Source organism: Topomyia yanbarensis, chromosome 2, assembly GCF_030247195.1.
Source record: "Topomyia yanbarensis strain Yona2022 chromosome 2, ASM3024719v1, whole genome shotgun sequence".
Taxonomy (NCBI): Eukaryota; Metazoa; Arthropoda; class Insecta; order Diptera; family Culicidae; genus Topomyia; species Topomyia yanbarensis.
The window spans coordinates 102951959-102965802 of record NC_080671.1 but is presented as its reverse complement, the minus strand read 5'-3'; the positions used below and the strand labels follow the sequence as shown (position 1 = coordinate 102965802).

The 13844-nt window shown below is 42.8% G+C and overlaps 1 protein-coding gene across 6 annotated transcripts in view; it reads right to left on the bottom strand.

Annotated features, from left to right (window-relative positions):
- Positions 1-13844, bottom strand: part of LOC131679043 (transcription factor mef2A) — a 297358-nt gene that overhangs the window by 19057 nt on the left and 264457 nt on the right. For 5 of the 6 annotated variants that reach the window (XM_058959575.1, XM_058959578.1, XM_058959577.1 and 2 more), the window contains one exon: positions 5668-8356. In XM_058959575.1, the coding sequence (XP_058815558.1) occupies positions 6227-8356 (2130 nt within the window). In that variant the 3' untranslated portion in view covers positions 5668-6226. Of the gene's footprint in view, positions 1-5667; positions 8357-13844 lie in introns of those variants that run through there. The other variant, XM_058959580.1, reaches the window with a different exon arrangement.

Sequence of the window (13844 nt, the reverse complement as noted above, 5' to 3'; positions counted from 1 at the left end):
GAGTTTTGGTGACGGCATCTCCGCCCCGACTAACGAGTCCCATCCCATACAATAGTCGCGACGTGACAATGGCGGAGCCGATTTGTAGCAAGGAAGTTCGTTGACCACGTGGTAGCTTTGCTCCGATCATTTTCAGGATACGCAGCCTGGATTCGCATGCTTTCTTCGTTAGCTTGCAATACGCTTTGAAGTTCAACGATCTGTCGAGAGTGATACCAAGGGTTTTCAGTTGATTTTGTGACGGTATAGCTACTGTATCTATCCTGATGGATTGCGTGGGCTCACGGTGGGAATTCGGGCTACAGTAAAAGATGCTGGATTTTGTTGCTGATATCGTGAATCCAACACTTTTCGCCCATCTATGAACGGCTTTTACTGCTGACTGTAGTTTCCGATAGAGTGGTTGTTCTTTTTTGCCCCGCACTACAAGAAGGATGTCATCGGCGTATAATAGCACTGTCACGGTATTCGGAACCACCCGGAAGATAGGTTGGATTGCTACGAGGAATAGGGTAACTGAGAGCACAGAACCCTGTGGTACACCATTTTCCAGCGGTAGCTTGCGCGATAAATGCCCATCGACGTTAACCTGGAACGTGCGCTCTGAAAGAAAGCTAGTGAGCATGTTTATCATGTTTCCGCATATCTGCCACTTTCGTGACGGACGTGACGGAAAGCATGCACCGAATAATCGAAAGAATCTGGGACAGAGAACAGCTACCGGAGCAGGGAAGGAAGGAAGGGGTCATCACCCTGATATACAAGAAAGGCGACAAATTGGACTGTGAAAACTACAGAGCGATCACAGTGACAAATGCCGCTTACAAAGTGCTGTCCCAGATTCTGTTCCGGCGCCTATCACCGCTGGTAAATGGATTTGTCGGGAGTTATCAGGCCGGTTTCATCAACGGCAGATCAACAAACGACCGTGTGGAGCTATGGAAAATGGTGGACGAGAACGGCTTCCCTGGGAAGCTGACAAGACTGATTAAGGCTACGATGGATGGTGTAAGGTGTATGTGTCAAAATTTCGGGCGGCCTCTCGGGTCCGTTTGAAACACGCAGGGGACTAAGACAAGGCGATGGGTTGTCCTGCCTGCCTGCTGTTCAATATAGCGCTGAAAGGTGTAATGCGAAGAGCGGGGTTCAACATGCGGGGCATGATTTTCACGAGGTCCGGACAGTTCGTGTGCTTCGCTGACGACGTGGACATAATTGGTAGAAACAAGGAGACGGTAGCAGATCTGTATACCCGACTGAAGCGCGAAGCAGCTCGAGTAGGATTGAAGATAAATGTGTCTAAGACGAAGTACATGCTGGCTGGCGGAATCGATCTCGATAGGGAAGGCTTGGGCAATATTATTACGATCGACGGCGAGTTCGAGGTGGTTGACGAGTTCATCTATCTAGGCTCATTGGTGACTGCGGACAATAACACCAGTCGGGAGATCAGAAGGCGTATTACCTCTGGAAGTCGTGCTTACTATGGGCTTCACAAAACTTTGAGATCCAGGAAGTTTCACCGCCGCACGAAATGCGCCATGTACAACACACTGATTAGACCGGTCGTTCTCTACGGGTACGAAACGTGGACAATGCTCGAGGAGGATCTGCAAACACTCGAAGTCTTCGAAAGAAGGCTGCTGAGAACGATCTTCGGTGGTGTGCAGGAGGATGGCGTGTGGAGAAGGATGAACCACGAACTAGCGCGACTCTATGGTGAGCCAAGTATCCGGAAAGTAGCTCAAGCTGGAAGGGTACGGTGGGGCATGTTGTGAGGATGCCGGCCAACAACCCCATCAAGTAGGTTTTCGCTTCCAACCCGGCAGGTACAAGACAGAGAGGAGCGTAGCGTTCCCGGTGGCTGGACGAAGTGGAGCAGAACCTGGCGAGTATCGGGCACTTGAGAGGTTGGAGACAAGTAGCAACTGACCGAGCAAGGCGGCATATTGTGGAACAGATCAAATCATGATAATACGATGTATAATCAGGAAATAATAATAATATATGATCAGCTAAAATATGTATGCATTTCAGTCTCCATAAGTATGGCTGTGGGCCATAGTCAACCGCATAAGTATGTACCGATAATTTAGTTTGTGGATAACAATAGTGATTGTTTTTCGTTTGGTCACTTCGAAGTCTTATCTAGCTTAGCATTATAAAAGACAGCTCACAAGAGCACATACATTTCACAAATAGCACAGAATGTGTTTCTCTCGCGCACACCAGGTCAAGTGGAAATTCGCCTAGCACGAATGAAAGCGATCAGTGAAGATTGAGTAATCTAAATATCTAAACACCAGAAAGTGCAAACACAACGAAAATTATACATGAATATCACAATGAAAAGTAAAGCGTCAACTAAAAATGCATTTGCTTGTGTTCAAAACTTCAGAGTTGGCGACATCCGGGCTAATTCGGATAAACAATACTAAATTCGTAGATACCTTCCATTTTGCGATGCTCGCTGTTATCACAGGAAATGCTAGTGTTTTATGTTTTCGTTTTGTTGATTCATGTCCATCTTTTAGCAAAGTAGTTGATTTTTGCTTGATTCTGGGTATGTCTTAGCGAGGGTACGTTAGCATATGCTTGATGGTGGTGGTAGTGGGATTCAGTTAGCTGGGCTGTTACAGACAAGCGAGGACGAGTATTCGCGACAGACTGTGGCGTTACCTTGGGGAAGAGAAAAAATATTCAACTGTCAACAGAGCGCGGAGGGCAGAAGCTCGCTAGCTAAGCATGGCGCGTACAGATAGGGACGAAACATTTTAGCATGAACAAATGCATTTTTTCGAATTTTAGCTTCGTGATGAGGATGTTATTAGCGGAACATGTTTATAGTATATAATCGTACTGAACACAGATAGTCGCTGAAATTGAAAGTATTGACCGGTAATTGTTATTGTTTAGATTTAGATGAATGTAGAAGTTTTCCAATATCGAAAGCAACCGTGACCTAAAGTCGTGTGCTCATGCGATTGAAAAAGAGTAAACAGTAAAGGTGAAACGCCATGCCGATGTAAATTGTGACCAGCTTCGCAAACCCAATTCAATTGCGAAGACGTCTCGAAGCGAAAGAGACGGACGTCGGGAATGAAAAGGTGGCCGGCATTTACACCCGCATGGTATAAACTTACCAGGAAACATCGATTAAAGGTATAAATAAGAAGGTGTGTGATTGTTTGTCATTTTAGGGAAAGTCTCAAGGCACAGTGATCATTGATTTTTTGTGCATAAAATGGGTTGGTTTGGCATATTGTTCGTTCGATCTAGAGCTTGTTGGGTATCGAATATTTCTATTTATTAATATTTTAGATATACGGTAATTACCTTTTTCGGAACCTGGACTAAACACTCTATAACCATTGCAGATGATGCTGTATGGCATATTATGGAGGATCCTCCAAAAACTGATTTTAACAATATTTTTTTTACATCTCCAGGATATAATATTTTAGTATCATAAATATACAAAAAACAATTGCGAAATGTTAGCCTTTACAGTACCAGGTTATAATTTTTCTAAAAAATTTTTTTTAACTTTTGCTCTCAAATTTTGACCGATTTGGATGGAACCGACTTTAAAGGATCCGGAATTTAGTTCAGTTTCAGTGTACTTAGTAGCGTTCAAATCCATATACCGATTCCGGAATTGATCCGAATTCCCGTGGTGTATATTCGTGAGTGACGGACCGGTTTTGAAGAAAAATCTCATAAATTTTAATAATAGTTTTTTTTAATGCGCTCCATATGGCTATTTTCCATGATAGACATGAATTGGACCAATCTTGGCCACCCGAAAACTGTTCCAGGAGAACCTAAGAAGGTGTATATACTCCCTCGAACTATGACTATTTCGGTACCGGTTGCGGATGGAATCAAATTGGGACATTTGATGCCATTTTGAAACCCAAGATGGCGGTTTCCGGTTACCACAAAACAATAAAAGCCATCATCAATATGAGTGTCATTGGAAAGGATGGAAAGTAAATCCCGGAAAACGATTATTGACGCCATTTTGAAACCAAAGAAAAAACGAAAAAACCATCATCAATATGGGTGTCATTTGAAAGGGGATGGTCGGTATAAGACAGAAAATGATTTTGATGCCATTTTCAAAACTAAGATGTCGACTTCCGGTTACCACAAAACGGCGAAAACTATCATCAATATAGGCATCATGTGAAAAAAAGCGGTCAATAGAAGACAAAAACTGTTTTGACGCCCTTTCTAAAACCATGAGGGCGGATCCGGTTACTACAAAACAGTGAAAACCACCATCAATAAGGGCGTAATTTGAAAGGGAGTGGTGAGTAGAAGACCGACATACAATATTGATGCAATTCTGAAAACCAAGATGACGGTTTCCGGCTACTACAATACAGTGAAAACTATCATCAATATGGGTGTCATTTGAAAGGAGGTGGTCAGTATATGTGGTGGTGATGGTACTACCACCTATCGTAACAGAAGCACTCTATATAGCATTGAGCAGTCCTTACACAACAATGCTGTCAAGCACTACTCACTGATCATATTCAGCATATTACTGTATGAAGCAATTGGATGGTCGGCAAGCAACTTCGCTTACACGTACCACGGAAGTGTTCGAGAATCCCCTTCCAATAACAAAATCATATAAGCGTACAGTGTCTCTGGTAGAAATTGTAGGATACTCCGCTTGACAATATGACTTAATTTGGTTATTTTCGCATTGTTAAGGCTACGGGAACGGGAACAAGTTTTTTCATATTTTGCTCAATCATAGCTAAACTTAAAATACTTTTCAAAATGCCATCAAACATCTATCCGTTTTTTCTGCCTTCCATATTGACGCTTTTTCACTGTTTCATGATAGCCGGAAACCGCCATCTTGGTTTTCAAATTGGCGTCAATGATCAATTTTCGTCTTCTGCTTACTTTTCAAATGACATCCATATTGATAGTAGTTTTCACTGTTTTGTGCTAACCGGATGCCGCCATCTTGGATTTTAAGAGGGCGTCAATATTCAATTTCCGGTTTTCGTTGTTCACCCGCTTTACAATGACACCATTATTGATAGTGGTTTGCACTGTTTTGTGATAAGCGGAAGCCGCCATCTTGATTTTCTAAAAGGGCATCAAATATCAATCTTTGTTTCTGTCTTTCAAATGATACCCATATTGTAGAGTTTTCACTGTTTTGGTGATAAACGGAAACCACCTTCTTGGTTTTCAAAATGGCGTCAATCATCAATTTCCAGCTTCTGCTGACCATCCCTTTTCAAATGACACCCATATTGATGCTGGGACTGTTTTGTAGTGATTCCATACGAAATGGCCATAGGGAGCTGTAGGACCGTATAATTGAAAGAACTTCGCATTTCGTATAATTTTATGAACCCAACAGGCTGAAATGAGAAAAAATGGCTGAAAAATATATACTTTTTCTTAGGTACTCCCGGGATAGTTTTTCGATGACCAAGATTGGTCCAATTCATGCCATGCCGTGCATCTCAAAAAACAATTACTTAAATTTATGAGATGTTTCTTAAAACCTCGCCCGTCACCCACTGGGCTGCCGGATATAGCCCACTGAAATTCTGGAACCGGTATACGGATTTAAGCGCTACTAAGTACACAGAAACTGGACTAAATTTTAGATCTTTTAAAGCCGGTTCCATTTAAATATTTAAATTTAAACAATATGCCAACCAATAGTCGTGTCGAGCGTGGAGAAGTTACTAGTACGAGTTTCAAGTTCCAATAAAAAATCCTATTTAAATCAAGGGAAAAAGAAAAAAACTACGCAGTATTTCGACAAAAATAATCGTTCTTATTCAACTTATTCAGTATAATAGCGGTGTATAAAAGTTCGTTACTATTACAACAAAATAAAATAATATATTTTAAAAATCTCTTAACGCTATACCGAACCTTCACTTAAGTAGTTCTATCTCAAGCATTCGACAGATTTTGTTCTCCAATTCGACTTGCTCTTTGCAAACACGAAGAAAACAAAACAACGGACGCGGAATCAAATCAAACTAGCGAGACCCGATTTTTGTTCCCAGGAGTTTTTCTTGCTCCGACAACTACTACTACTACAACACTAGACAAGAGTAATCTCGCAAAATTACACATACATGTTCGCAAACGTTTACACATACACATACACACACATACACAAAAACAGCACAGCCGCAGAGGTACAGGGGAGAAAGCAGCAACCGTAGTGTCGTCAGTCGGCGGCTGCTCGTTTAGCCGTCGGTTCTTCCGCTGGATGTTTACCACTAGCATGCGTCGCGGAGGCGGCGGGCATCATAGCGGACTTCAGCTCCTGACCGAGCTCCCGGAAGGAGAACGGCGAACAGCGATTGACACGGGGCGCGATCGGACTATTCCCACCACTGGTGCTGGCCGATGGTACCTGTAGCTCGTTGTCCGATGATTTCCGGGAGCTTACCCCACTGACAATGGTTTGCAGGATTCGGTCGCAGAAGCTGGTGTTTTCGGATTTCGGAATCAAGCTGTAGGAACGGGGAGTATGCTTGCTGTCTAGCTCCTCGCGGGGTAATTTTCTATCACAAACGCTTTTTTCGGCCAACGGATTGTCCGGGTTGGTTTTGCTAGTCGGGCTTTGGCAGGGGCTAACTTCGAATCCAATCTTGGGCCGTTGTTCACTGGGTTTCGCTACCACGATGGAACATTCGCTGTCCGGGAGGGCTTCCATCGCCGGTGGCTTTGGTGCGAGATTCTGCTTCATCAACTGGCCGGGACTTTTGCAGGGAGACTCGAAACTGAGTTGTTTATCACAAATCGATGAGTAGTAATCGATCGACAGAAGGTTTTCTTTAGAAGCTGTTAGGGGGACAAGATTGGTGCCGCTGCTGCGGTCGGGAGCTTCGGTCACAATTGGAATCGTTGGAATTAATGAAGTCGGAGCATCACCGCCAGTAGGTCGAGAAACCACATTCGAGCCCGTCAGTGTTACAATGTCTCCGTTTTTAACTAGGACTTTTGTTAAACTAGAATCACTACGTCTAGACTTTAGCCATTGCAATTTGTGGAATCGACTTTTCCCACTTTTTACCTTTCCCTGGCTATTGACCGTACATGTACTTGTATTGGAACCGAACTCTCTGCTGGCTAGGCTGGATTTAAAGGACTTTCTCTTTTTGCGTTTCAACCCAATCGTCGACCAAGCAATGCGGTTAGTAGTGGAAGAAGCAACTGAAACCGTACCAGCTGATGTCGTTAGTGGTTCAGCAGTAGAAGAAAGCTTGCCGTTTTTACCAATACTATTACTACTACTACTACCACTAGTTTTACTGTTGCTATCATGCTGAAATTTCGCCAGCGCTCGAAGGGAAGCCACACTACGTACTCCGCACGGAGAAAATACACAATCAGGCACTACCACAGAAGTACTAACTAATGGTTTATGGTTTAATTTTGAACTACCGTCGTTTGTATTGCTACTACGTTTACTAATACTACTACTGCTAGAGCTATCGTTATGGTTTGGTTCCGTAGCTCTCGAATCGCTGCTGTTGTTGTAGTTGTTGCTGCTGTTTGTGGCACCAGGGGCGCAACCGTTGACGAACAGTGGCGTATTCGGGGAAGTAGCAATAGCAGTACAAGTAGGAAGATGAGGAGAAGAAGCGGGATGTGGTGAAGGATCGCTACTAATGCTGGCGCTGAGGCCGGCGCAACTACCGTAGTAATAGTTATCGTTTCGATAGTACAAGTTAGCATTATCGGGCATTGCTAGTAGTAGCGAAGGACACTCACCGGAATCCCAGCCTTCCTCCTCGGTCGACGATTCCGAGCTGGAGGTTTCCGAGAACTCCAGACAATGCAGATTTTCGTCCAGGTACTGCGGTTGCTGATGGCTGTCGGCATGCATTGATTGGAAGGCGAGCGGTTGTTGCTGTTGGGGTGGCTGTTGCTGCTGCTGTTGTTGTTGTTGTTGCGTTAGAATTGGCTGCTTAGAATGGTGGTTGTTCTGCTGGGGTGGTATCAGGTTCGGTGGCCGCTGATTATGGTGGTCATTGTGCTGGTCATTCAGAAAACCAACCGATGGGAACGAATCGTTATTGCCATCGTTGTAGCTAAGCTGCTTCTTGAATATCGACGGCCAGTTCGGATCACTGCTCAGCGGCTTGTGCGCTGCAGGTGGGTGCTGACCGTGTTGAAAGATTTGCTGTATTTGCTGTTGCAGCTGATGGGGGATTTGCTGCTGTCGATTGTTGTCCAGGTTGGATTTGATGAGGGGGGAAGTTGTGACGGCTGTCGGTGAGTGACATTTTTTCAGGCTAACACTTTCGGAATATTTTCCCTGGGGTACCCTCCGCAGTACCATTGTCACCTGCAATGATAAAAGAAGAAAATAATATGAAGTAGGGTTGTTGAATTAAGGGTATGGTGGAATATAGTCGAAGATTGCAATAAGAAGAATGGTTATCACTTCGTACTTCTGTGAAAAATCGGAGACAGTATGCTTTTTGACTTCGTCTCATCAGAACCCGACGCTAACTTAGTGACAGGACTAAGCTAGCGCCGTATTGACGCGCACGCAAAGATGGTTTTAAACAATTTTTACCTCAATGATGAAAAAAAAAGTTTTCTCTTCAATTTTCCCAACTACGGAGAACTACAGCATAGTTCATATTGCATTAGCTTGCTAAGCCAAACGAAGTTTTGATTTGATTAATTTCTCATCTACATAAAAAGAAATCCTTTTCTATAGGACTAGGAGGTTGCTCAGAAACATAAATAGGGTTTTCGTTTTTTGGAACTAGTGTCAATCCGACGCTAGCTTACCTCTATCACTAAGTTTGTGTCGGATGCTAATGAGACGAAGTCGAAATACAAAATCCCATAACTAATTTAATTATAGGTTTTTTTTATTTCAAAATTTTACGACCTCATCTACGGGCAGGATACAGGTCGCATTTCGTCGTCTACAAGCAAAAAACACTAACGAGCTCAAAGATTACATTCCGTGGAGGCGCCCAACATAAAAAACATGAACAAATTCGTTATAGAAACAAAATGGCGGTTACTTGAAAATAAAGTATCGTTATTTCGCATGGTTTTTCCACTTTGGTCGGCTGAGAAAAATTGTAAATGAACAAAATTTTGCGATTTTGTAGGTTACAGCTAGGAGAATATTGTCTACTTTTAGGCGGGCAAAACGAGAAGTTGATTGATTCACAGATTCAAAAAAATCTTGTCTTGAAAAAGCCGCCATTTTTGACACCTTACAGTCAAAAATTTTGATTTCATGGATGAAAACTTAATAAACATTTTGCAGAATAGCGCACATATCTAAGTCAGTTTACTTCCTAAAAAAATCAGGCATTTGGTGCTTTTTGCACGATTATACAAGAGGACCCCCTTTAGCGAAAGCAGTTATGTGAAAAAAGAATATTCCCTCCGGAGGCAAGATTCGAACTTGCAACCCTTGAGACTCCAGCTGCGGTTGAGTGTGATATCGCTTTAGAGGCAGGATACGATCACTGTCGCCAATGTGATAATCATTTATTCTTTCTGGGACATCATTATATCCCAAGGATAGCGTAAGGGTTTGTGTATTGGGCCGGAGTCCCAAGGGTTGCATGTTCGAATCTTTTGATCTGTTTTTCCCGTTGAATAGCACCAAAAAATCTTAAATAGGGTATTGGCTCTTATGTACCAAAAAAATTGTTAATTCGAACGGCCAGTTCGCTTCGGTCCTACCGTCATTCCTTTCTTTACTGACTAGCCGAATGAAATCAGAATGTATGTGAGGAGAGTCACAACTCTTAAAAAATCCAGAGATTTGACTGTTACTGTGCAAAGGCATGAATTCAACTAATGTTACACACGAGGACACAAAACTATAGCATAGTGTCAGGCGTATGGTTCCCAAGCCAAAAAACAGAGGTCGTTTTAACTTTTTCACCAGTAAATGAAAGTTTCTGTATGATTTATCGTCTAACCCAAGTGACAGGGTTGTTACGGTCGCGCGGATTTTGCGATTTTCGCAGATTTAGCGATTTTTGCGGATTTGGCGCGTTTTTGTTCTCAATTTGACGCATCGCGCGGATTTGGCACGAATTCAATTTTGGACCGTGTTTCATTTATCGGAGTCTCTCCTAACATGTTTATTAATCATTTTGTTTAAGATGTATACTATTAACTTTCACTTCAATCGCTGGGAACACTAATTCCTCAGAGAAACGAGTTGTGGTTATGAAAATTATCCAGCGACTCCGTTATGCTGCTTTGAAAACATTTAAAGTGATTGCGAATATTATGAACAAGGTTCCACTTATAATTTACGAAGTCAAAACTTATTTAAAAATGTTGAAACACAGGTTAACATCGGTTCGCTGCTTTGACCGATGAAGTGATCTTAGTGGTCGGTTATAGAAGCTTTTGACAGCAATCCATTCAGAAAGTTTTTATCTTGAAATCCTGCGAAATCTTTTTGACAAGGTAGGTGTTTTCTCGAATTGCCACGCGATGGAAAAAGGAGCAAATTAATTTTGCTGAAAAGTAATAAAATCACGACAGGGTCGGGTACGAGGATCGCACGCAAAATAAAATACCACCGCCTGAGCAGTTCTGAAATATTTCAAGGAACGTCTGTTTTCCGGAAGGTGTAATCAGGGCGTCGGATGTTGTTGTGATCAACAAACTCTGTGCTTCACAGTTCAAAATATGCGCATTCGCAATTTCAGCACAGACTAACATACATAACACTTTTGAGGGAATTCCCTAAAAAACAGCGATCCGGTAATTTTTCCAGAACGCTAGCTCCACCTTTTTTCACGGTCCCAAACACTCATTTGCTGGTGGGTTACCCCTAAGGGGATAATGGGAATAATTTTTCACTAGTGGTCTATCCCCCATATGATTGATCATATGTCAGTGGCACCAAAATTGCAAATGTGGCCACAGTCCCAACTACATTGGTTATTAGAACCGCCCAAAACCTCGCGCGGATTTGGCGCGTTTTTATTTTGTCGTCTTCCGTAACAACCCTGAGTCGTGCTAGTAGAGATGAATTCGAAACACAGAAATCCAACGTTAATATTCGTAACTGGTTCGATAGGAGTCAGTGTGCTGATTTTTGATGAGTCTCTTCTGTTTTTCTTCTTTTTTCCGCGCAAGGTTTTGATTATCACAAGTGCACAGCGTTGTTTGAGCATAGAGGGTGCTATACTCTAAGGTCACGAAATAAGAACAGGCCGCAATATTACCACCCGAGCAACGTTACGAATTCCAGGGAAGACTTTCCACCAAATGTCGCCATTAACGGAGACCATTTCTCTCAGTTCGGTCTTTACGCCCGATCGGTCTGTTCAGTAATTAGCTCTGCACATTTCTTTCAAAAGCTGATGTGTAAGCTCTGCCTTAACCTTTCAGCTGGCATTTTCAGAAGTGCGACCGTTTCCCTGAAGTGCTAGTGAAGCTACAAAGCTGAAATCCTGGTCCAATGATTGTCCAAAGACCGAGAATTAATAGAAGTTTGAGGTGGTGACAAGCTGTGATCAAGAGGGGCAAGTCTGTTTTTACCGTGAGACATGTTGGTAGACTTGAGCGTAAGCCTGTTTCTAATGAGTACGATATCTCTAAATTTTCATAACTTTCATTAACTTTTCTTACATTCCTAACTTTTCATACTTCTCCTTCCCAGTTAGATTCAAGCCTTCGGTTGTTTTCAACATAAGCTCCGCATTTAAAAACTCAATCCTTCACCCGGACCGCGCCACCAGATTTTAATCCGAAGTTCGGCCTCAATCACCCGGCCGGGACCCACTCACTGGCTTCTGCCCGGTCTATTACGCGAGGGTTAAGTACCGTGTACCATTAGTGCAAAGGCTACTCGAATTTTAAAATTTCCGATTTAGATAAATTCTCTATAACAAGTCTCAACAATATGGGTATTTTCTGAATGAGCCATGAAGCCATTTCAAAATCCAATATTTCCTTTATAGGTAAATTCTCTATAGCCTCAACAATAAGAGTATTTACGGATCGAAGTGGACGAGTACATGACCGGAATCGACGTCTAAAGCCATTTTGAAATCCAAGATGTCCACTTCCGGTTTAGGTAAAATCTTTATAACCTCAACTACATGAGTATTTTCGGAATGGAGTTGACGAGTAGATGACGGAAATCGATGTTTGAAGCTATTTTGAAGCCCAAGATGGCAACTTCCAGTCTAGATAAAGTTTCTACAACCTCAACAATACAGTGAAGACCCGATTTTATCAGAATGAGGTGAACGAGTACATGACGGGAATCGATGTCTAAAACAATTTTGAAATCCAAAATGCCGTCGACCGGTCTAAATGAAGTCTTTAATCCCTCAACCATATGGGTATTTTCAGAATGGGGTTGATGAGTAGATGACGGAAATCGAAGTCTGAAGCCATTTTGAAACCCAAGATGGTAACTTATGGTTTAGATAAAGTAACTAAAACCTCAACAATATGGGTATGTTCCGAATAGGTTTGACGAGTAGATGAAGAAAATCGATATCTGAAACCATCTTGAAATCCAAGATGTCGACTTCCGGTTTAGATAAAATCTCTATAATCGCAACAATTTGAATACTTTTGAAATAAGCTTGACGAGTATAGAATGGGAATCGATGTCTAGAGCCATTTTAAAATCGAAGATGGCAGCTGCCGGTTTAAATAAATTCTCTATAACCTCAACAAAAAGCGTATTTTCAGAACATGGTTGAGAAGCACATGACGGAGATCGATGTCTGTTACTTTTTTTGAAATGCAAGATGGCGACCTCCGCTTCGGTTAGTCCCTACAACCTCAACAATATAAGTACTTTCGAATTGTTGTTGACGAGTAGATGATGGAAATCGATGTCTCAATCCAATTTGAAACCCAAGGTGGCGACTTCCGGTTTGAATAAATTCTCTATAACCTCAACAATATGGATATTTCGGAATGGAGTTGATGAGTCCATGACGGAAATCGATGCGTGGAACTATCTTGAAAACCAAGATGACGAATTACGAGTTTGATAAATTCTCTATAATCTGAACAATATGGACATTTTCGGAATGGGACGATTATAAACTTATCGAGTAGATATAGAAACAAAAACTTTTCACTTTTTTCCCTCATCCTCAAAAATGCGAAAGCGACTTTCACCCACCGATACCAGGAGTGTAGGCTTCGAAGGAGGTGATCGACAACCCGCCTCTACCAAGCCGAAAAATATGAACCGTGAATAACTGTCCGTCTTAACGTATATTTTAAAGCACCCAGGAATCTAGTAGTCACCAATCGTAACGCGCACTCCCCCATGCCGGCCCTGACCGGGGACGTTCGACCTTGTAGCGATGCTCCTCCGGCGGCTATTGGCGTGGGATGTCCCGGCACCCCAGGATAAGTACCAGTGCACTCAACGCCCAATAGATTCATCCATCCCTACAGGAGACGCACATCGGAATTAGACTAACCCGGCATCATTGTTTTGGACACCGATATTCGTGGGACTACGCCAGTGGGGATACCATCTATCAGGCGGTGGGTCTGGCCATCCGGGTCGATGTGCCATCCCGATAGATACCTTTGGATATCGAGCTAATATCTGTCGCCATTCATCACCCATGGGAGATGTAAACGGGCACCACATGATGTGGGGGGCTCGCGTACACGCAACAGGAGAGGAAACGACATCGCTGAAGTAGTTGAAAATAACGACGCTATTGTTCTCAACGACGATAGTTCGACATTCTTCCACGAACAGATAGAATTCCGCCATCGACGTCATTGTTTGCAGGAACTTGTGGGTGGATTGTTCTCGCCGACCCATGCAACAGTGACCACTTCCC